General features: G+C 48.0%; 1 protein-coding gene across 5 annotated transcripts in view; it reads left to right on the forward strand.

Moving 5' to 3' along the window:
• C2CD3 (C2 domain containing 3 centriole elongation regulator) overlaps window positions 1–21,692 on the forward strand; it is a 165,879-nt gene extending 144,187 nt beyond the window's left edge. For all 5 annotated transcript variants that reach the window (XM_030829768.1, XM_030794500.1, XM_030794498.1 and 2 more), the window contains 3 exons: window positions 204–1,128; window positions 6,060–6,171; window positions 20,886–21,692. In XM_030829768.1, coding sequence (XP_030685628.1) covers window positions 204–1,128; window positions 6,060–6,171; window positions 20,886–21,026 — 1,178 coding nt within the window. In that variant the 3' untranslated portion in view covers window positions 21,027–21,692. The remainder of the gene's footprint in view (window positions 1–203; window positions 1,129–6,059; window positions 6,172–20,885) is intronic.
• Window positions 21,693–24,502: the final 2,810 nt, after the last annotated feature.

Consider the following 24,502-nt stretch of genomic DNA (forward strand, 5'->3'; position numbering starts at 1 on the left):
TCTGGTCCTCTGATATTAGAATAAAGTACTAAAAATTGTACCACCTTGAATATAGTCTCACTGAATCGTGGGTGGACTAATTTTCTTTATGGCTTGTTCAAAGTCTGATTGCCAGAGTGCTTCTGAAGCAAGAGGCTAGTGTGGGAAATTTGAGGGGTCTGTGGCCCTACCTTGTAATAAGAGTGATATGTGTTGCTGTTCAGATCTGCAGACTATCACCAGGGATTCGCAAGCAGCTTTGAGTTCTCACCGAGCCAGGAGTAGAAGCAACAAGGCCACCACCCTCCCAGATGCTCAGGACACAGAGGCACTGCAAGAACGATGCACAATGCCAGATGAGCCATTGGCAAGAGCTCCAGATAAGGGCACAGATTCCCCACCACCCCCTCCTCTCGAAGAGGCTTCAAATGGAGGAAGAATGCTCCATGAGTCCCTGAGGCATACAGTACCCATTACAAGAATGCAGGGCAGTGAAGACACTGAGGGAGGCCCAGCCTACAGTGATGAGGACTATGAAGAAGACATCATTGAACCCAGGACCTTAAATGAGATCACCACGGTGACAGACAAAACTAGCCCTTGGTCTAGTTTCATATCAGACAAAAGTGAGGTCATCAGCCCTCAGCCTGACGAGGTGCAGAGGGAAGGCCCCTCTTGTCCTTCTCCAGGGCCTTTCTGCAGAGAGGAGCTTACGGTCAAAAGTAGCTTTCTCTCCAGCCCAGAAAGGGCTGTCAACCCCCACCTGCCTAGGCAGGGTTCTCCTAGCCAAAGTCTTGTTGCTTGTGAGTGTGAGGGCTCTAAGGCCAGGGTTGGTGAGTCTGCCTCAGCTAACCCTCAGCCCATCCCATGCCCGACACTCTCAGGAGCTCAGCAGAGCAGCACGTTTGTTGGATGGAGCTCACCACAGGCAGATCAGAACAAGGAGCCCAAGTCAGAGGCCCCAGCTGAGAATGAAGCTGCCACCAGTGAGCTCAGTGACTCTGCTGATAGCTTCAAGAAGTTGCCGCTAAATCTAGCCTCCCAGAGCAGAAGGAAAAACCATAAGGGACCACCCATCGACTCCTCTGACATCAGGCAGAGGCAGGTGACAACTGGATCAGAGACGTCCACAAAGCAGAGCCTCCTGCTGTATCCTTTGGCATTTCCTACAAGTGGTTTGGATGCAGGTGCTTAGACTAGCCTAGTGTGAGTGTGAGCAAGTGGCCACCCTCATGGAATGCACTGGGGGGGCATGGGAAGACCATTCCTTCAGAAGACCCCACCTGCATGACAGGTGCTACAATTTTACCATTAACACCAGCCCTCAGAAACATAATGCCTTGAACTGGGTTTAGGCATTGGTAGCACATTAGCCTAGTCTACCCTGATTTATCCAATTAATCTGTTGGGTATTTTACCACCTAAAGGCAAGGCTCGGGATCTAAGGAATGAGACTATTTATCTCAGTTGAAAGAGAAGCAGAGGGTCTAGAGAAAGAGGAAAGGAAATCCCTGCCATTTAGCACTTTATGTACATGTTTCATTCAGTCATCACAAGTCTTTTAGGTAGGTATCATCCCTATTTTGCATATATAAGGAAACTGATGCTCAGTTATTGTGACTTGCCTACTTTTTTTTTTTTTAAGAGACAGGGTTATTCTGTCACCCAAGCTAGAGTGCAATGATATTATCATACCTCACTGCAGCCTCAGATTCTTGTACTCAGGTGATCCTCCCACCTCAGCCTTGCAAGTAGCTAGAACTACAGGTATGCACCATCACACCCAGCTAATTGTTTTTAAGAGTTGGGGTCTTGCTGTGTCATCCAGGCTGGTCTCAAACTCCTGGCCTCAAGTAGTCCTCCTGCCTCAGCCTCCCAAAATGCTGCAATTAGAGCATTTGAGCCACCGCACCTGGCCAGATTAAATTTTTTTAAAAAAGCAAGTGATGGCGCTTACTAAACAGGCACCATGGAGATGGACTTTGCCAAGACCCCAATAAGGTTCTGTTGATGGGAACAGGGGGCACCTGACATTCCCCACTCCCTCCTTTTAAACACAGACTGGCATGTTATGGGGAAAGGAAACCACTTAGGACCATCTACAGCCTTCACACCTGTAGCCTAACCAGCTGATCAGATCAGCTCACCTGCTATCCCAGCAAGCAGGGAATACTGTATGGCTGGCAGGTGAAGCAGGCTGCTTTACTAGACTAGAGATCTTCCTCTACTAGAAGTCAGGGAGCCCGACTTTGACCCTTCTAGACCCACAAAATTATTTTTGTGATTATAGACATATAGTTTAATCTTTATGAGCCCATTTCTTCGCCTATAAAATGGAGGCGGAAATCCCTTACCCACCAAACTATAAGCTCCCCGGGTCAGGAACCATGTCTTTTTCTGCATCCTCAGGACCTAGCACTACACAGAGAAGGGATTGGTAAATGTAGATTGGATTAAACTATCACAGTTTCACAACATTGTTGAGAAAACCAAATGAGTGAAAACATTTGTACACACCACATAGTATGATTCTTGATGCAGATCAGAGAAAAACCTAGGGGTGGGAGAATGGGCTTAGGAAAGGATTAAAGCATGCAATGGCTGGAGGCTGAGCATTGAAAATAAACCTCCTCGTGTGCAGTTCTCCCTGGCCTTGCCCATCCTGGATCCTGGCCCGTGATGTTGCTGCCTTTGCAGTCAGTATTAATTGTGCTCAGAATATGACTGATGGAGGAGCTGCCACATGTGCCCAGACCCTAAGTGCTGCTTTAACTTAGGCCTTCCTGACTATTCTTTCAAAAATAAATCGTGCCAGGCCCTGTGCTGGGTGCCAAGGACAGGTTTGAATGAGACCTTACCTCGAGAAGTTCCCATTATGAGATAGGAGACAGTCAAGTAGATAGATACTGACAGTTTATTTTGCCAAGTACTGTGATGAGACGTGGACAGAACGCGAGGGACCACGAGGAGGGAGCTGCCCTAACTCTAGTTGGAGCCATCCCAGTAAGAGAGACAGGAGAGCCAGACCTTATAGATGAATAGGCATTGTGCAATAGAGACAAGGAAAAGTTCTAGTCAGAACAAACTGTGTGTGCAGAGGCCTCGCTGAGTGAAGGAGGCTGCCTGTGGGTAGTAGTTCACTGTGGCTAGAGTCCAGGGATGAGGGGATGGTGCGAGGTGAGGCAGGGCCTGGATCTTAAAGGATTTCTATGCCTGGCTGAGGTACTTGGACTCTATCCTAAAGCAAAGAAACTTCACTTTCCTCATCTGTAAAATGGAGGTGATAATAGTACTTACTGGGTTGTTGTGAAAATGAGAATAATCATGTAAACTGCCGAGCACAATACCTGGTACATGAATAGTGTTCACTGTTAAGCAAGAGTGTGGTATGGTCAGATGTACATATGAGAAAAGAAGTCACCCAATGCCTTGTAGAGGGCAGGTTAAGTAAGGGAAGACTAGAAGCAAAGAGGCTAGTTAGGACACTTGCAATAATAATAAGAGATGAAGAAAGTCTGACCTGAAGTATAGACTGCTTTATGATGAAGACGAGGGGAACAGATCTGAGAGGATTAGACAGAGGGGCAGGGGATGAGACAAAGGAAATAGAAAGTGTAATTAGAGGTTTCTGTTACAAGTCACCAGGCAGGTGATATCATTTACTGGATAGGAAACAGCACATAGACAGGTTTGGGAGACGATGCAGATTGCCATTTGGGGCATGTGCCTGTAGGACATCCAGGAGGAGATGCAGGCCTGGAGTTGAGGGCTGAGCTCAGCCATAAAGGTAGGCATCTCTGGGAATCGACGAGGGCAGCAAGAAGAGCCTGGGAAGGGGGAACCAAACACACAGAGGCAGACTCTGAGCATCTCCAGTGTGCAAAGGAGAAGCAGGACAGGGCATGCCCACAAAGGAGGTGAGGAGAGCTGGTCGGGAGGTGGGAGAAGCAGCAGAGAGAGGTGCCGTGGGAGCAGATGCTGCAGAGTTTCAGGACGTCGTGGTCAGCACTGACGCTGCACGCAGGTCCGGGAGAATGTGGCTGACGTGTATCACTGGTTTTAGTGTTAAGGAGGACCTTACAGTGGTGGGAATGGAAGCCGAACTTCATTAGTCAAAGGAGCTAATTGTGAGGACAGTGAAATCAGGCAACTTTTTCACATAAACTGAGGAGCTAAGAATAGCTGACATTTATCAAGGCACCATTCTAGGCACTTTACATATATAAATTCATTTAACCCTCAAAACAGTAAGTACTAATACATTTAAAAATGGAGAAATTGAGGCACAAAAGGTGAACTTTCCTGAAGTTATCCATCTAGTAAGTGACAGAGAGCTGGGTGGTAACTAGAAGACAATGCAAGGTCAGGGGTTTATTTGGTTTTTTTCCCTAAATGGGAAACGAACATTTTTATGAACTGAGGAACAGGAACTTAAAAGTTCATGAGGCCAGACATAGTGGCTCACACCTGTAATCCCAGCACTTTGGGAGGCTAAGGTGGGAGGATCACTTGAGGTCAGGAGTTCAAGAACAGCCTGGGTAACATGGTGAAATTCCATCTCTACTAAAAATACAAAAATTAGCCAGGCGTGGTGGCATGTGCCTATAATCCCAGCTACTCTGGAGGCTGAAGGGGAAGAATTACCTGAGCCCAGAAGGTCAAGGCTGCAGTGTGCCATGATCCCGCCACTGCACTCTAGCCTAAACAACGGTGGTGAGACCCTGTTTCAAAAAAACATAATAAAATAAAAGTTGGTGGGAGAAAGTGGCCGTTGGAGCAGGACCCTAAAGCACACATGAGGCAATGGGCTGGGAAGGAGACTTCCATGCTTCAGAGCCAGCCCTGACACCTCACAGCAAAGTTCTTCCCCACAGCATCAGCTGGCTGTCTGGCAGTCCCCAGCAGTTTCAGCAACAGCAAATAGATCCTACCTCACCTGGGCCTCTGCAGAAGGCCTGGGGTCAAAGGATCTTTCCCTTCGGGATCTCCATTCCTCCCCCACCTTTCTGCAGAAAAATCAGGGACTTGAACCAAAGCAAGAAATCAATGCATTTCATTCATTCACAAGATATTTATTGAGTACTTACTGTCTCCCAGGTACTATACTGGCGACAGGAATATGGTTATGAAAAAGACAGATCATCTCTGCCTTCTTGAAGTTTAGAGTCTAATGTAGAAGAACGACGATAAAATAGAAAATGTGGTAAGCAAATTGGAGTGAGAACCATACTTATTAAACAGAAACAAAAAATTGGAACATCAAAATAGTCCCCTCTTTACCCCCTTCAGAGTTCAACTAAACTGAATCAGTGATTTGATTCAAAAAATACCTGTGGAGCACCCTATTCTCAACACAGCACTGAGTACCTCAGGAAGATACGGAGAAGAAGTGCAAGATACAGTCCCTGCCTTCTAGGGCTCACATCCAGATTGGACCAGCTGTACTGGTCCCTGACGTGAGGACATGTCCCGTCATGGACAGCCCCTGATGCAGAGCTCTCATTTTTGATGTGAGCAGAGAAAATAGGCAAACAGGCCTTCACTAAATGCAGCCTAAGGCACTACCCCCTGGAGCCACATCCCCATCCCCACATCCTCTGACTGACTTCTAATAGGTCTTTTTCTAACCAGCAGGCCCTTAGGCAAGAATCATTCAACGCCTGCTACCTGCCAGCCTCCTGAGGGGCTTTCAGGAAGTAGAGGTAACAGAAGGAAACTGTCTGTGCCATTGAGAAATGTAGGGAAGGTTGAGGAAAATAATCATATCAGACTAAATAATTAAGCATTCTCCTGTGTTGCAGACTGCTCTAGGATGTGAGGAAGGAGGGATCACTGTGGGCTAAGATTAAGAGAAAGCTTCCTAGAGGAGGCAGGATTTGAACTGATCCATAAAAAACTTATATGTGTTAGGAGTGGGCAAGCCTTCCAGTCAGAGGGAGCCAGCGAGCAAAGAATTTATGGACAAGAATAGTTGAGGGAAAAACATGAGTGGGGCAGAGTGAATGGTCAGTGGAGATGCTGGCCTCCACTGAAAGAGGGGTGGACTTCTAGGTATTTTTGTCTCTTAACTATCATTGTAGCCCAGGGCCCATTGTGGTGCCCAACTTCTTTTTGCCTCCCCAGCAGTTGGAGGCTTCCCTGCGGATGCTGTCACTCTCAGCAACTTTGCCACCAGCAGCCACAACAGATCAGGTAAAAGAATGGCCAACTGACCTTTCTTCTCTATCATCATCTCTTCCCCAGAAGGGTGCACAGAATGCAGAGCTGCCCCAGGTCATCTTCCTGGAAAGGCTGCAACAGGGGTCACTCCTCAAGCTTGTACTGAGCATATTCTGTGGGCCCAGCAGTGGGCAGGGAGCTCAGAAAAAGTGAGGAAGAGCAAATGTGCAAGAGCAGGGCATTGTCGGCCAAGACTGACATGGGGAAGAAAAAGGCTGTGCAGAAGCATGAAAGCAAGAGACAGCTAAGAAATGTGTATTGAGTGCTGTGGGAGTCCCCACCAAGCAGGTAGATAGAAGCGGAGATGCAACCTTACGGGAGTACAACAGTAAGATCTGGATGAGGAGAATAATATCAGTCGTACAACTATTTGCCATTTACAAAACACCTCATAACTATTCATTCAGCTGAATTAGGTGGTTGGAACTCTGGTACAAATCCCACATCTTCTCTTTTCTGCCTTGGCACAGCACCTGACCTTTCTTGCAAGTGGCAAGAAAATAAACAATAATAATAACTGCTTTTGAGTACCTACCCTGTATCAGGTGTCATGCTGGATACTGAGCATATAATAGCAAATAAGACAGACAAATTCCCGTTCTTCATGGAGCACAAATAATAAACAAAAAATAAAATATTTATAGACTGATGAGATGAGTACCAGGTGCTGTGATAAAGAACAGGGTCTCTCTGAGGAGGCTGTGTTAAAGATGGTAGTTATGGTGGTGCTTAGCATGTACCAGGCACTGTTCCAAGTACTTTGTATTAACTAATTAAATTTAGCAATCTGATGAGGAATATACTATCATTATGCCTATTTAAAATGAGGAAACTAGGCCAGGCACGGTGGCTCACACCTGTAATCCCAGCACTTTGGGAGGACAAGGTGGCGGGATCACTTGAGCTAGGAAGTTCAAGACCAGCCTGGCCAACATGGCAAAACCCCATCTCTACTAAGAATTACAAAAATTAGGCAGGCATGGTGGCACATGCCTATAATCCCAGCTACTTGGGAGGCTGAGTCACAAAAATCGCTTGAGCCCAGGAGGTGGAGGTTGCAGTGAGCTGAGATGGCGCCACCGCACTCCAGCCTGGGTGACACAGCAAGACTATATAAAAAATAAAATGAGGAAACTGAGGCTCAGAGCTTCACATACCGACATACAAGCTATGACTATTTCTGTGTATATATAAAGAAACTGAGATGCAGAAAGGCTGAGTCACTTACCCAGGGTCACCCAACCAGTAAGTGAATCTACATTTTTTTTTTTTTTTTTTTGAGACTTACTCTGTCGCCAGGCTGGAATGTAGTGGTGTGATCTCGGCTCACTGCAACCTCTGCCTCCCGGGTTCAAGCAATTCTCCTGCCTCAGCCTCCCAAGTAGCTGGGACTACAGGCGTGCACCACCATGCCCAGCTAATTTTTGTATTTTTAGTAGAGACAGGGTTTCACCATGTTGGCCAGGATGGTCTCAATCTCTTGACCTCGTGATCTGCCTGCCTCAGCCTCCCAAAGTGCTGGGATTACAGCCGTGAGCCACTGCGCCCGGCCTGAATCTAAACTTCTGACTCACAACTCTCTGCTCTTCTATTACACCACCTGAAAATCATGACATTTGACTTATGGTACATTTTCCTAGCCAGTTAGATTTTACTTAGCAGTTAACATGTATACATTTTATATGCTTTCCCAGAGGCCACATTAATGAAAAATGGGGTGAGTCCAGAAGTATCCTGAGAGTTGTAGTCCTAAAGTTCTAGTCCTGGGATACAGTCCTAAAGAGACGCATCAGATGTCTGATCCTCTTACTAGTTTCCTTTCCCCCATCCTCTTCCAACCTCCTCAGCACCATTTCAAGATGTCTCATTGTATTTGGCACAGGAATTATTCTAAGTTCCCACATATCTCTGTTGGTTGTTTTTTTTTTTCCTTGAGACAGGGTCTCACTCTGTTGCCCAGACTGGAGTGCAGTGGCATGATCACAGCTCCCTACACCTGCAAACTCCTGGGTTCAAGCGATCCTCCGCCTCAGCCTCTCGAGTAGCTAGGACCACAGGTGTATGCCACCACAACCAGCTAATTTTTTTTTTCTTAGAGACGGGGTCTCACTATGTTGCCCAGGCTACATCTCAGTTTTTATCAGGTTTGTAAATCCTCTCATAGGGGAGGAGAGATGTCAGTCCTGTCCAGGAAGATCTGCAGTTTTGTGGCCTTTCTTCCTACTCTGGTTTGTGGTCACCAGCTCATCTCCTTCCTCTCTGTGCTTTCCCTTGCATTTCCCACACACAACCATCACATTTATGCTGGGGTCACAGGGCTGTGTCCAGGCTTTGGAGCAAGACATCCATGGAGTGAAATACTGAATCTGCTAGTAAGTGATCTTAGGCAAGAGACTCAACCTTCCTGAGACACACTTTCCTTATAAGTAATGTCAGGCTAATAATTCGTACCTAATAGGATGATGGTGAGAATTACCCTAAAGGAAAAAAGCAGGCCCTCTTAGCTCCCTTTCCCTCCAGCCCTCCTATCCTCCCTACTCCCACAGTATAGTGGATACAAGTCCCTGTGTGACATTAGACAAGTCTTCAGGCCTCTCTGAGTCTTGGATGAAGTGTCAGTGAGTCATGCCCCACAGGAAAGGTCTCTGGGCCGCTTTGAATGGCCATCCCTCACCTTCCAAGCAGTATTGCTGTTTCTGCTTTTGTGTTTTTGCCTTTGTGATGCGCCATCTCCTAGGGGCATTTTTAGTATTTTTAGTAAAAATACTAAATATTTTTACTCCTAGGGGCATTTTTGTATTTTTAGTAGAGAGACAGGGTTTCACTATGTTGGCCAGGATGGTCTCAATCTCTTGACCTCATGATCCGCCTGCCTCAGCCTCCCAAAGTGCTGGGATTACAGGCATGAGCCACCACGCCCGGCCTGAATCTAAACTTCTGACTCACAACTCTATGTTCTTCTATTACACCACCTGAAAATCATGACATTTGACTTATGGTACATTTTTCTAGCCAGCTGGATTTTAGCATGTATACATTTTATATGCTTTCCCAGAGGCCACATTAATGAAAAATGGGGTCAGTCCAGAAGTATCCTGCTGTATGTCTTTGGTCTATTAAATACTAGATACAAAGTATGGGAGAAGGAGAAATAAGAATTTCCACTTCAATTAAAGAGCAAGTCTACTTTTGAGAAGATAATACTTTTCAGCCTTTTTTCTTTGTTGCCCTTAACAACATTCCATTGTTTGCTGCTCTCAGAGCCACTTCTGTCCTTAGGACCTCATTCTGGGTCCTGGTTTGGGTGACCAGTCATCATGGTTTGCCCAGAACTGTCGCAGTTTTAGCACTGGAACCCAGAATGCAGGAAACCCGGGGAGGTTAGTCATCCTGGCTAGTGATGGGCCTCTCTCACTACTTGATGGGTTATTGCAGCACATTTTCTCAGAATCTTACGCTCCTGGCTGCCAGCCAGCGCTGGATGGCCTAAGAAATAAGATCATTTATGTATTTAGGACACTAGCAAGTAGAGATACCAAAATTTAAGAGGAAAACATTTTTAAGAATTACATTTTTTAAAAAGATTGAAATAGTTACCATGGGATAAATCACAACATCAACTGATTTTCTTATACTTATTTTAGATTTAATTTTGAAATATTATTTGAGGAGGAGCACCATCATCTTGTGGCCTTTATTAAAAAGGCCTCACTTTGAAGAACTTGAGACAAAAATAGTCTTTTTTGTTTACCCACATACTTACTATTGCTGCTGTTCTGCATTTCTTCTTCACATCCTCATTTCTGGCTGGGACCATTTCCCTTCAGCCTGAAAAACTTCTTTGGAATTCCACATAGTGTGGACCTACTGGTAACTGGTTATCCAGCTTCGATTGTCTGAAAGTATCTTTATTTTTGAAATATTTTTTTCTACTGGATATAGAATTCTAACTTGAATTTTTGTTGTTTCTTTTAGCATTTTAGAGATGCCTTTCCACTGTCTTCTGTCCTCCATTGTTTCTTATAAGAAGCATTGTTCTGATTGCTCTTGCACTGAATGTAACATGACCTTTATTCACTTCTTGTTTGATTTTATCTCTAGTTTTCAACAGTTTGATTACAGTGTTCATAGTTGTGGAGGTAGGGAATGGGATAGAAGCAGGGGAATGGGATACGGGAGAAGGAACATAAAGATCTGTTCAACAGTATTAGAGATGTTTCGGTTCTTAGATTGGGTTGTGGGTTTACAGATGTTCATTTTCTTGTGCTTCATGATTTACTGTTGTTACATAGATTCATTGGTATATTGTACAAAGAAATCACATAATCCCATGTCATTAAAATTATACAGTGATTGAATGATAACAAGATGGAGACACCAACTCCTTCCACAAATTAGGCTGTGAATATGGAGCAGAGAAATAGGACAGGTGAGACCAAGGGAGGTTGTTTTTGTTTTTTAATAGGAGAAGGCTGCAGCTTTCTATGTGCTAATGCAGTGATCCCATAGAGAAAGGGAGAAGGGGAAGACACAGGAGCGGGAGAGAAAAAGGAGAGGGGGAAAAGAAAGGGCGTGGGCTTTAGAGCACATGTGTAGGTATTGGCCTTTTGAGAGGAAAAAGAAAACTCACCCAGTATCATGAAGGAAGGCAGAGAAGATGGGTGCTAAAGCAGACAGGATTAGAGATTGGTGGTAGGGTTTCAAGTTGATGGAGGCTCCTGTTTTCTCAGTGATGCTTCAGGCACAGTCAGCAGCTCTAAGTGAGAGGGAGGAAGGCAAGGGCAGGATCCCTGTCCTGTATCCGCATTTGAGAATTCCATCTCTTCTGCCTCCTCCTAAGGCCAGCCTTGGCCCTCACAACTGAAGAGGAGCACTTTGAGAGGCTGCAGGGCTCTTCTCAACCACTGTCCTGGGACTGCTATACTAAAGCTGATCTGCTTCCGGGTCAGGGCTAACAGCCCATCCCTGAAACGAGAGGGCTCGTAATTGCTGGATTGATTGCTCTGGTTTCCCCACATGATCAAAGACAAGACCTGATCTTTCACTCCACATTGAAACGATATACCTTAGCCAAGGAACCTCCCAGTCTCCCCTGGAAGCGTCTGTGAAACAGATTTCCCCTCCCTCCTCCCACAGTAGAGTGGATACAGGATCCTGTATGACATTTGTCAGATCTTTGGACTTTTCTGAGTCTGCTTCCTCATCTGTCAAATGGGGTTATCAGGCCTCACAGGGTGGTTGTACTGTAGAATACCGAGTGCCACACAGGTAGAGTATAGGGGCCAGCCCGTAATTCCTACCCCATGCTACCTCAACTTCTGGCTGTCGCCTCTGCATAAAGAAAAGGGGTGAGAACGATGGCTGGTTTAGCAGGACTGTGGCACAGCGATCCATTTGCAGTTCCAAATTCATTATAAATGAAGCAAGTTCCGCTGCCCCTGCTTTCTGTTCCCTCTTGTGATGAAGTAACTCTTTACTGGGACAGCTTCCTGATTTTGTTAAAAGTTATTTGTGATTCTGCTTGCTTAGCTACTGATGGACAAACTAGTTTTATCAACTTCCGTACAGGGGAGGAGAGAGGTTGACGATGAGAACGGCAGTCATTTGCTTTACATGTTGTCTTCCTCAGACTGTGTCTTTTGCTCTGTAGATTTTCTCTCTTGGTAATATCTCAATCACTCTGATGACTTCAGATATGACTTTGAATGACTCTCAAATCCTTATCTTCAGTCTAGTTTTCTCTCCCATGCCGCAGACACGTATGGACCCAACTGCATCCTAGACGTCTTGTCACAAACAGTTCACTCTGTCCAAAACTTGAGCTTGTCATCTTCCTTTGCATACTTCCTCTGCCACTTGCATCCATATCTCAGGAAATTCAGCCACCATCCATGTAGTTACTCCTGCCAGAAGCACAAGTTTCTCTCATCCCTGCTCCTTTATCCCCCACGATCCACAGCCAAGATCCACATCGCCAAGGCCTGTTAATTCTGCCACCTAGGCATCTTTTGAATCACTTACTTCTCACCCTGCCCTGTCTAGCCCAATCATCTCCCCACTATTTCTTTTCTTTTCTTTTTTTTTTTTTCCCCAAGACAGGGTCTCACTCTTGCCCAGATCGGAGTGCGGTGGCACGATCTCAGCTCACTGCAACCTCTGCCTCCCAAGTGCAAGCAATTCTCCTACCTCAGCCTCCCCAGTAGCTGGGACTATAGGCGTGTGCCATCACGCCCGGCTAATTTTTGTATTTTTAGTAGAGATGGGGTTTCACCATGTTGGCCAGGCTGGTCTCGAACTCCTGACCTCGAGTGATCTGCCCGCCTCAGCCTCCAAAGTAATGTGATTACAAGCGTGAGCCACTGCGCCTGGCCCCCCCGACTATTTCTAACCAATCTCACTTACACTTTTCCGCCACCATTCATTCTCTACACTGTAGCCAGTGTAATATCACACTCTAATCAGACCTTACCCCACTTTACCACTGGCAGAGGGAACACTTTTTAAGCCTGTCAAAACCCCAAAAAAACTTCCATATTCCTAAGTCAATTATCAAATCTCAGTGCCCAATTTATTTGACTTCTCAGCAGCATGTGACACAGTTGATCTCTCTCCTTTGAACACTTTCTTCACTTATTTCTAAGACATCACTTCTTCTGGGTTCTCCTCCCTCACTGGCTGCTCCCGCTCTGCCTTCTTTGCTGGGTCTCCCTCATTTCCCCTGCTTCTTCTTATATATGCTGAAGACTCCCAGTGGTTAACTTGGCCCAGATCTAACTCTACAACTGTAACTCTACAACTGGCTACCCAGCATCTCCACTTGAATATCTAATAGATGTCTCAAATTTAACGTGTCCAAAATTGAGTTCCAGATTTTATTCCCAAATCCATTTCCCCCTCAGTCTTCTCAATTTCGATTAAAGGGTACAGCTGAATTCTGGAGGGGGGTGGTGTTTTTTGTTTGTTTATTTGTTTGTTTGTTTGTTTTTTGAGACAGGGTCTCCCTCTGTTGCCCAGACTGGAGTGCAGTGGCATGATCTCGGCTTACTGCAACCTCAAACTCTTGGGCTCAAGTGATCTCCTGCCTCAGCCTCCTGAGTAGCTGGGACTCTAGTTGAGTTGTTCAGGCCAAAACTCATGGAATCTTCCCTGATGCCAGTTTTCAATTAAACAGGAAATTCTGGCAGCTCTATCTTTAAAATATACAGAAATGTGCTTCTCACCACCCTGGTCTCAACCATCATTATTTCTGGCCTAGATTATTGCAGTAGCCTCCTAACTTGCCTTTCGGCTTCTTCCCTTGCTCCTCGCAACCCGTTCCCCATACAGCATCCTGTTAACTTTTTAAGATGTTAAATCAGTCATCAACTCAATCATGTGACTTCTCTGCTCAGAACCTTCCAATAACTTCCCATCATTGAATAGGAGAACTAGAGCTGGACCTGAGGACAGGCAGGCCAGAAAGTAGGAAGATAGTTTTGACCTCAAACTTGAAATTTGCATCTTTTAACAAATGTGCAAAGCCATAGTCCTGAGCTAGGTGCAGAAGACAGGAGCTTGCCTCAGGGAACTTACAGTTCCCTGGAGAGCCAGCCTTATATCTAAGTTCCTCCAACTCCTACCAACTGCCTGTCATGCTGAAAGAGCTAGGACCCTCATGCTGTGGACCCTGCCTTCAGGGAGCTTGCAGTTCTTGGAAAGGCACTGGCCTCCAAACCCCTCATTTCCTCAAGTGACATTTGCCTATACTAGCACTGAAGTAAAGCAAAGGGAATGAGTATAGGAAAAGAAAGACAGAGCCATGTGGGGTGGCTTAAGTTGAATTCAACAAAGATAAAGGAAAGGCTTTTCACGCTGTGGATTTGAAAAGAAGAAACCTCAGAATCAACAGAAGTTGGACAGCAGAAGGTACAAGCACTGTGTGCTAGAGACATGGTCAGAAATGGGAAGAGATGGGCCTGGACTGAAACAAGATAAGAATTAGAAGCAAAGGACAAGAAGCAGCCTGTCATCTGAGCCTTGGCCTCCCTGCCCTGCCCACATGGCACTTCTTTACCATGAGGTGAGCCCTGTCTTGCTCTGTGCCTTCCTGCGTTAAGCCCACGCTCTGCCCACATCATGAATGGGCCCCTGGATTAACCACAGGCATCGGGCCAGACACTGTTATTCTTAAGGAGTGAGTGTAGGAGGCAGGAAGTATGAGACAAGGCCAGGCATGAGGGTACCCTTAAAACCTTGAGTTTTCCACCCCCTCCCACCCGATGTTCTCACTTGTACTCAGCCAGACCATAGCGCTTCAGACATCACTAAGGATCGAGGTGCCAGCAAGCCTGATTTTTTTGTCCTGTCTCTGCTTATGACTTTCTGAGGTCCTCAGCAACATGTCTAAACCAAGGGATAGAATTTTTCTATCCTGGCACCTCTAATCCCAGCTACTTGGGAGGCTGAGGCATGAGAATCACTTGAACCTGGGAGGCAAAGGTTGCAGTGAGTCGAGATGGTGCCACTGCACTCCAGCCTGGGAGACAGAGTGAAACTGTGTCAAAAAAAAAAATCTATCCTTTGGTGTCCTTTCCACAAACCAGAAGCAGCTGAAAGATGACTAGTCCTGGTAGAGAACCCCAGCTCTCCACAAAGCCACCAGATCAGATCAGTAGGGGGCCTGAGGGAACTTCCTGATGCTGGGTTTCTTCTCAGCCTGTGGTCCAGGCCTGATGGCTGAGCTGCCCCTCTTGGAGCAAGAGGTCCTGACCTGTTGCCTCATTTCTTTAAGCCACCAAGTCCCTAGCTTTCTGCAGAGCCTAAGAGGAGACCTAAAGGTCAAAGTATCTCTGATAAAGGCCATACAGAGCTTTTAGAAGATAAGCAACTTGGCCAAGGGTGTATAGAGGTCAGGAGAAACAGCCAAAATTGGCTGGCGCCCACCCTGGCCCAGACTGCAAGGTGGCAGGCACTTTTTAGGAAGGGGCTCATAGTTCTGCTGGGCAGATGCTAGTCTCAGGTTGCCTGAGCCACTCTGAGGCCAGAGTCCAGGAGGAGCCAGGAGCTCTTCTTATAAGAGTATAACTTTTAACCCTTCCCTCTCAAAACCTGGACTTTTGAGCCCTCTCTCTGGCAGAGCTTGGGTTCAGACGATTGAGGATCATCTTTTGAACCAGGCACTGTTTAAAAAAAAACAACAAAAAAAAAGGGTTGAGGAGTCTTGCCCTAGTCAGGCCCCTTCATGGCATAGACTGAGGCCCAGGGTGAGGGAGTGACGTAGGCCCTGTAGAACGGGCCTGTCCGGGAAGGGTTCTTGGAATAAGGAGAGGGTGGCATCAGGTGGGGTGTGGCACGGAGGGAGCATATCGGTAATAAGAACCACATGACCAGACCTCTAATTTAGGCATGGAGGGTGAGCTCAGAGCATGAGACCAGAGCCATGCGGCAGCCGGGCTGAGCAGGTCAGATTTGGGATTTGCCTCTCAGGGCTGGGCCTCTAGTCTAAGTGCCTTGTCCTCACTTCCCCTCTGCTCCTACTTGTGGCTGCTGAGTTTGCTGCTCTGTGTAGTGTCAAGGAAGTTCTAGTCCAGGCCAGACTCTGAGAGCCACCGCAGGGGAAGGCAGCCAGCCAAAGGGGTGAAAGTTGAGCAAGGCAGGCAGCTATGTTGAGCCCTCACTTGGCCTCTGATGCAGCAATCCATTGGCAGGTCCTCCTAGCCAGCCAGACCCAGGCAGCTGTTTACTTTCAGTTTTCAGCTCCTGAGTCAGTGTTTATGTCACTTAAAGGGGCTACTGTGGAAAAGAACAGAACTTTAGCCCTCATCCCAGACCAGAGGCTCACTGTTACCAAAGAAGGGGCGAAGACATTGGGGCAGGGAGAACTTGCCTGGCCTAGCACTGCTTACCCCAGTACAGGAGGTGCTGTACCCCAGCTCTACTCAGGACTTTTGGGGCCTGACCCTTTGCCAGGGATGGGGTCTGAGAACAGCAAGGCTTCATTTTGCTCTTGGGTCTGCAGCTGGTATTGGCTCTAGCTCCATCTTAGCGTCTGTGTTTTGTAAGATATTATACCTGGTCAGAACCTTGGCCATATCTGAATTTTATTTGAACCCAGCATAAACCTGGATAAGAAGACAAAACAGAAGTTCTTAGATCCACTTGACAGTGAAGCTAAGACCCAGAGAGACCCAGAGTGAGAAAGTGTCTTGGTCTTGAGTGAGTGGGACAGTTAGGTTGGGCCACAGACCAGTGTCCCTTCCACTGCACTCCATTGCCTGTCCTCTGAGAAAGTCCCTCAGATACTTGGAAGCAGGGGTAAGTGGGGGCACCTGCACCCACCAACCCCTGGGAGCATGTGGCCTGTTCGAGGAATCCATCTGGGGGCTGGAGTGAAGAGAATCTAGAACACAGTAGCTGGGATCAGATCACATTCCAGGCCAAAGAAGAGGGCCAGGCCCTCCTGAGAGAGCTTTTGGAGAAGAGGCTGCATCACAGGTTGCAGACCAGAGAAGGAGCCAAGGGCCGGGATAAGCCTGTGGTTTGTAGAATGGCTCCTCTTGCATTATCTGCTCATCCTGATCCCATTTTCAGATGCACAAACCAAGGCCCAAAGAGAAAGTGGGTTGCCCAAAACCACTTGGCTAAGAAGTGGTAGAGCCAGGACTAGAACCAGCTCCTCATGCAGAGTTAGCCACTCAATTTGAAGAGCCCCAGGAAGCCCCACATTTTCTTTCCAAAGCACTCCTTACACCTTCCACGTGCTCCATTTTCTCCCCAGCAAAGTCCGATCTTTAGCATTGAAGGCTCTTTTAAGACACATCTATTATCAGAGAGGCCTATCATGTTCATGACCTGGGTGTCCAGGTACTCAGAAAGGAACAGGTCCCATGTATGGATGAGGGAGGATTTAATGGGGCAGCCTGAAAGCCCCTGGCGTGCTGCCATGCTTGACATACGGTCCACAGGAAAGCCAGTTCTGTCCTTCAGCCTAGTACAGTCGTCAAACACCCCATCCCTGTTCCCTGGGAAGGCCCTTACAGATCAGCTCGCTGAAGTCCAAGAAGAATAAGATCAAATTTCCCCCAGACATTCTGGAACTTCCCTCAACCAGCATCAACCACTCCTTCTAGTAATAGGTTTGTCTTAGCTGCTCTCCGTACCTGTAGCTCAGCCTATCCCACCCCCACCACTTTCCTAACAAAGAAAATTCCTTCCTCACAAAAGCTGTGCCTCCACGTGGCATACACTCTCTCTCCATCGTCTGTTCACATTCCACCTTCATGTTTAAGTCCCCGCTCCAGGGACTTCACCCCATGGATGACACCCGCTGTCTAGACTCCAAGGCACCTGCAGCCCCTCCGGCTGCGACGATCCTGCTTCCATGTGTGTTTCTCCTGCCTCCCCAGGAAGGTTGTTGCCTCCCACAAAGCACATGCTCTGCTGACAACTTTCTTGTGCCCTCAGGTCTCCAGCCAGAAGTGTGGGAGTATTTCAGAGGAATGGGTAATACATTTGAAGGTATCCCTGCTCCGGCCAATTTCGCCTCTGGCCAACCCCACCAGAGTTGTGTGTTAGGGTAGCAGTCCTGATGAGGGAAGAATCTTCACTACTAGTCAAGATGGTTTCTAAACCCTATTGAGGTCAACAAAAGCAAAATGCTGCTGAGTGTGAGTTCTCTATCCTTCCACACCCCACCCCTGCCCGGTACACAGAGCCAAGCCCTGTCCTTGTCCTTGTTCTGGTTCCTGCGCCTGGGCCTTGCAGATAAGGCCCCCAAGGTCATTGGGTTAGGGTGTCAGTGCTGGAAGGTTGGTGCCACACACGATTCAGCTCCAGGGCAGATATGGCCCAGCCAGTAGGTGTAGGTCTATGCTCATGCTCTTCCCTCTAATGAAAGACCTCACCTGACACCCAGCTTCTGTTGAGACCTTGCCCATCTTGGAGCCCACCTCCTTGTGAAGCCTCCCCAGACTTTCTCAGCTGTTACTAATTGCTATTTTCTCAGTACTCACAAGCTTTAAGCCTCATCTCTGTGATCGTTGGGTAGCTCATTGTCTGTCTCCTCTCTAGCTGAGCAGCCCTGTGACAACAGGAACCACATCTGCCTGTTGTCCATAAGAGTTGATCAAGTTGAGTAGATCTTAGGCTCCTGAAAAGTTTGATGAGTCACCAACAGAGGTGTTTTGTTTTGAGACAGGGTCTTCCTCTGTCACCCAGGTTGGAGTGCAGTAGCATGATCACGGCTTACTGCAGCCTTGAATTATTGGGCTCAAGCGATCCTCCCACCACAGCCTCCCGAGTAGCTGGGACCACCAGGTGTGCACCACTACACCCTGCTAATTTTTTTTTTCCTTTTTTTTTTTTTACAGACAGGGTTTCCCTATGTTGACCAAGCTGGTCACAAACTCCTAGACTCATGCGATGCCCCTGCCTTGGCCTCCCAAAGTGCTGGGGTTACAGACATGAGCTACCCAGCCCAACAGAGGTCTTTTTATGGTCATTTCATGAACTGAGGTAGTTGGCCCTTCCAGCCATGGAGAACAAGACTCATCTAAGTCTCTCTAGAACAGAGAAGACATCTCTTCTAGAAGATGGGGAAACAAATGCCTGGTTTTAGGATTTGAGATAGAATACTATGCTCTTAGGCCTGTTTTCCCATCTGGCTCATAAAACAAACATCTCCCTACTTCCCCTTCAGAGTAGCAGAGAAAGAAATGGAAGGTAAGATACAACTGATGACCCAGAAAATCTACCTGCAGTACAGCTGGGGGACAGGAATGGGACTTGTGTCACCCTAAATCCCAAATAGCTCAGGAAACAGCCATCTTGGATCTTGGGAGTAGAGAAAGATATACACAAACTTAAAGTGCTACAGAGAGCCTGAGAGAGTTTAACTTAACTAAAGACCTGGCATATGGTAGGCCAACAACCACTGGTTCTAGAATGAATAAGAAGCTTACTATAAAGAGTCTCCTCCCCACCCAGTTTAAACCTGTGGTTACCCTGGCCTGGTCCCACCCACCCTGGTCTAGCAGCTCCCAAGCTCCTGTCTTGGAACTGGCCTCACTGGGATCCCAAGCGTCAGACCCAGTCCGTGCCCTACAGGAGCACCCAGTGTGGAAGTGGGAGAGCAACAGGCAGAGGATGGCCCACTGGCCTCCCCTGGCCTGAGGCATCACGGAGTGCAGGTGCTTCCTGTATTTTGGAAGGAAGAACTGCAAACACCAGCAAAAAGTGGGTTTCCTTATTCCCTTGTAGCCTAGACCTGCCTAGAAGGCAGGGAGATATATCTTCTAGTCTCTGCTGTGCAGCCCAGCCCTAGCATCACTTTGCTCTTGGTTATAAGGAAAGGCTGCCTGTGGGCTCATAGCACTGAGAGCTTCCCAGATTGTAGACATTCCCTTGGCACTTAGAATTCTAGACTGGCAGGGACCCTCAAGGTTTCCCATCCACCCTTCTATTTCATGGGTGGGAAACTGACATCCAGACAGTAGATCAGGGATGCCTGACTCCACTCCCCTTATCTCATTCTGGCAATTCTAATTCTTTAGGCAGATCTCTGTGCTTCCCCGGACTTAACTCTGAGCTGAGAAAGCCTAAAACAGAGTTCTGTTTATTTCTGTGCCCCTCTCAAGTAGGTATTAAAAAGGGTTGAAGACATGAAAGAAAGAATAACCAAATGTTACTGATGCCAGAAGCAACTCTCGCTGGGCCTCAGTTTCTCATGAGCAGAATTGCAGGGGGCAGGTAGTCCCAGTCTCTAGGGTCTCCACCAAGCTTCTTCTCAGTGCCCAGGAAGTGGTATAGCGTGCTCTCAATAGTCCTTCAGCTTATGACAGCCTCAGCTCATGGGACTTGATGGCAGGGAAGAGCAAGCTGCATGCCATGAAGTCAGCCGGGTTTGCCTGTGGAGGCTGCTCCCATCTCCTTTCAGAACTGCCCCCTCCCCTCTCAGGCCCCCACTTCTTCCCCAGGGCCTTGCTCTCAGCCAGCTGTCTGGGATGGCTTTCCTGTATAGCTTTGAGTTCCTTCAGCACAGGAGCCTGACATGGAGTAAGAAAAAAGAAAGAAAAATGAGTTGGAGGAGTCCAGAGGACCATGATACCATAACCCACAGGTTTAAGTATCTTAAAGGCGGAATTAGTGATGCCCCGTCAGCCAGAGTCAGAGAGATCAAAGTTTGGTAGCCAGGCAGTAGGTAGGTGCTTTATGTCACCTGGCAACTCCAGGAGCTCCAAAGGGCCAAAAAGAGAGTGTATTATTCACCACCGTCTCCCTGAGAGTTGGATATGTTCCCAGCATCACACATGGGACTAAACCCAGAGGACAAATGACTTGTCTAAGGCCATGCAACAGGAGAAGGGATGAGGATTCAAACCTATCCTGGAGGTGACGCTCCCTCCTTCTCCAGAGGCACAGAAAGAGAGTCAGGGCTGGGGTTCACATCCCAGCTCTGCTACTCAGAGCTGTGGGACCTTGCGTTTATTCCACCTGAATGTAGTTTCCTTATCCACGACATGGGGAGAATGATATACCCCCCATATGGGGTTGAGGTAGGGGTCAAGCAAGATAAGGTATGTAAAGCACTTTGTAAACCAGGCAGCTCTACATAAATATTAACCAAAGGACGGAAAGATGAGAGAAACCAGTGTCATCCATTGGTGGTGCCATATCCTCAGTGCTAACCTAGCTGACTTCTTCCTCTCCAGGACAAGAGCGAAGCCACCAGGGGAGCCCTCTCCCAAAGGCCTTGTCGCCCCAGACCTAACTCGCTCCCCTCCAACCTGCCTGAGGAAGAAACCCGCAGGATTGCACGGATATTTTCTTCTCGGTACTTCCAGAAAGACTGACGCAGCCTGAGGGGCTGGGGGAAGGAGACAGCTGCCCACCCTCCCTCAGCTTTGTCCAGCTTGCAGGAGGCACCAGGTCTGGCTCCTTCAGGGCTGTCACAGTCCTGAAACCACCACTTGCCTAGGCCATGGATGCCTCGAGAGACCCGGTCAGCCCAGACTGGAGGAGTGCCCCAAACCAGTCCAGTGTCCACTTGCCAGAATTTCAGCTCCTTTCTTCTGTGGTGAGGCAAAGGCTAGAAACCAAATGGAATCCGCGCCCAAGTGGGACCCAAGCAGGCATCTTTCGGTGGAGAAACACCTCCCAGTGTCCTTGACACAGCTGACTGCTGGCATGAGCCCACCCTCTGCCTGAAGATGCGGGACCATTTTTGCCTTAAAAGTTGGGGAGGAGGGACATGTAGATTGTGTGCATTGTGCATAGTCAAGGAAATCCTAGGGCCACCTCCAGTTCATTTGTGTGGGAACAAGGATATTTTATAGATACAAATTATTTTTATGCTGTGTTGAATTAATCAATTAGGAGAGGAAGAGGAAATCACCTCCTTCAAACTTTTTATCTGATTGTCTAAAATTCTAACCATGCTTTTAACTTATTGTTTTTACCCAGCTCTGAAGGTCATTGTTCTTGCCTGTGTTTGAATAAAATCATATTGGTGTTTGTAATCTGTGCACAAGTGTTTCACTAGAGTGGGGATGCTAGGAATTCATGTGTGCCTTAACTGCCAGAGAGAAAGATTAACAACCATACACCCCTGGCAGACGAGGATCAATCACCATGAGACTTCTGGCTCCTCCGGGATCAGGTTGGTCCAGATGACAGTGACACCCAGTATTAACTTTGTTGATGCTTGAAATCCATCAGCAAAATGGAACCCTCAGAATCCCCTTTATCTCTGAGATGGGTAATTCTGGCTGAGGCTGTCAGACCACAAACACTTGAGCAGCTGCCACAGACAAAGCCCCGTGAGGAAGACAAGAAAAGGGCCATGGATGGGCGCGGTGGCTTACACCTGTAATCCAAACACTTTGGGAGGCCGAGGCAGGCAGATCACCTGAGGTCAGGAGTTTGAGACTACCCTGGCCAACCTGGCAAAACCCTGTCTCTACTAAAAAAAAAAAAAATACAAAAATTAGCTGGGCGTGGTGCACGCCTGTAGTCCTAGCTACTCAGGAGGCTGAGGCGGAGAATCACTTGAACCCAGGAGGTGCAGGTTGCAGTGAACCGAGACCATGCCACCACACTCCAGCCTGGACAACAGAGCAAGACTCTGTATCAAAAAAAAAAAGTGGGGTGGGGGGGGCAGCGAGGGAGCCAAATGTGCAGAGTGAGCAGTGTGGCTGGGCAACAGGCTTTCACCCCCAAGTACATGTCACTTCAGTCAGTCCTCAAAGCAACTATCTAACTCTAGATATTATGATATCTAGAGTTTCTGTAAGTTCAGTGTTTTGCCTCTGTTTGTGTAGTCAGGAAGTGATTAACCACACAAGAAATCCCTAGAGGTATTGCAAGGCTACTGCTTTCAGTGATCAAAACAAGGTACAGCCAATAAGTGCTCTGAATTTAGGGACTTCATGGAGAAAGACCATGTGGGCTGGAGCAGTCAGGGAAGGCTTCCTAGAAGAGACAGGTCTTGGGGTGAGCACAGAGAATTGGCCCAGGCTGTGGACAGCTATAGAGAGAGAGCCAGGAAAGCCTGTGAGCGGCGTGCAGCTGGAGATAGAGACCAGTCTCGCTGTGTCTGAGCCTCTGTGGCCTCATCTGTAAAATAGAGATAATCACCCCAGCTTCATGGGGTTGTGAGGAAGATCAAATGAGATGACATTTGTGAAAGTGCTTTGCCTACTTTTGGCACACGGTGAAAGCTTAGGAAATGTCAGCCCCACTCACTCTCCTGACGCTCGGGAGCAAACCAGTAGAGAGGCAAGCACGCAGCCACTGGGGCAGGCAGAGCACTCCCAGGCCTCAGAGGGTGCAGAATGATGCGGGAACCTCAAGGAAGGAGTGGGTGCCGCCTTCTTGGTGACAAGCCCTCCCCCTTCTATTTATCTCTGCTCCTAAGCCTGCCAGCCCACCCCTCCCCAGCACCACAGAGGCCGGCCTCCCTCTCAAGTCACCAGCACAGAGCATTCAAGGCCCAGGGCCCCACTTCCCTTGGGGCCCAAGGGACCTAAAGAGGGGCAGTCAGGGCCCAGGCCTAAGGGGGAAAGCCCCAGGTAAAGAATATTCCTCCAAATCCCACTCCAGCTCCCGCAGACAACCTGATGGGGTCAGGAGGACACGCTCCTGCCCCAGGCTGAGAGCAGCCTCTGATGACACAAAAGGACCCTGAGGGTCGAGACCTCCCACCTCCACTTCAAAACAGTGTGTTATTTATCAATATCTTATCCATGGAAGTTGAATCTATCTCTCAGTGCCAACTCCGAGGTAAATGACTTGACCAGGCATGTGGCATGGATTAAGGCATGAGACAGGTGTTCCCACCACCAGAACGAGCCAGTGGCTGCCTCTCTTCCCTTTGAGCACTCCCTCCACAGAGACCTGTGAATAGGTGTTTCTGATCCCTAGGCTGGTTGCATCCTAACCCAGAGTAGGCAGCCTTGGGACTTCTAGCATGGGCTGGCCTCAGGACATGGAGCCAAAGCAGGCAGACCTGGCCCTGCCCTCAAGCTCCCAAGCCAAAGAGAGCCTGGCCCTCCCTCCCCCTGGGTTTCTCCAGAGCCTGCTGCCTCTTGGTTTGGGCTTCTACTCTATTCTTCCCCCACAGACTCCCTGCAATTTCCTTCACCACCTCTAGACTAGCAATTACAGATGGAGCTCAGAACCTACTTCCTAAGCCTTCCTAATCTCAGCAGCCCTGACAGCCACTTCCCTCTTAACACTAATGCAGCTGCTTATTCTGCTGACATTAAGGTCAGGGCCTGGTCCAAGGAAGAGGACAGGTACAGCCTAAGCTTTGCACTTGAATGTCCGTGCTTCTGACCACCTGCCCTGTGACCCTGGCTCTGTGCCCCAGTCCAGAAAAGACTTCTGCCTACTCCTCCTCTGCCCTACCCAGTTAACTCCCTTTCCTTCCCTCCCTTCTGCTTCTCACTCCTCCCCTCCCTTCTCTTCCTCTTCTCCCCTTCCCCCATCACCTGGGGCCCGATTCAGCTATGCCCAGCCCTTACTCTGAGTGCCCACAGATGGAGCCTCCAGTAGCTTCTGTGGGGCACCCTTCCACCCGGCCCCAGCTCCCTTGGCTCCAGCAGTGTCCATGTTAAAGCCTCCAAGTGTCATGTTGGAGAGAATGGTGGTCACAGTAGATAAGCCCAAAATGCCTTACAGTTTACAGGCTGGAGTCAGGCCCCGCCACGTGCTGGCTACCTGACCTCCCTGAGATTCCATTTCCTCCTCAGTAAAATAAGTGGTAAGATTTTAGGAACCCCAGCACCAAAAAGAAATGAAATACGGATACAGGCTCCAACATGGATGA

The sequence above is a fragment of the Nomascus leucogenys genome, chromosome 15, assembly GCF_006542625.1.
Source record: "Nomascus leucogenys isolate Asia chromosome 15, Asia_NLE_v1, whole genome shotgun sequence".
NCBI classification, from domain to species: Eukaryota; Metazoa; Chordata; class Mammalia; order Primates; family Hylobatidae; genus Nomascus; species Nomascus leucogenys.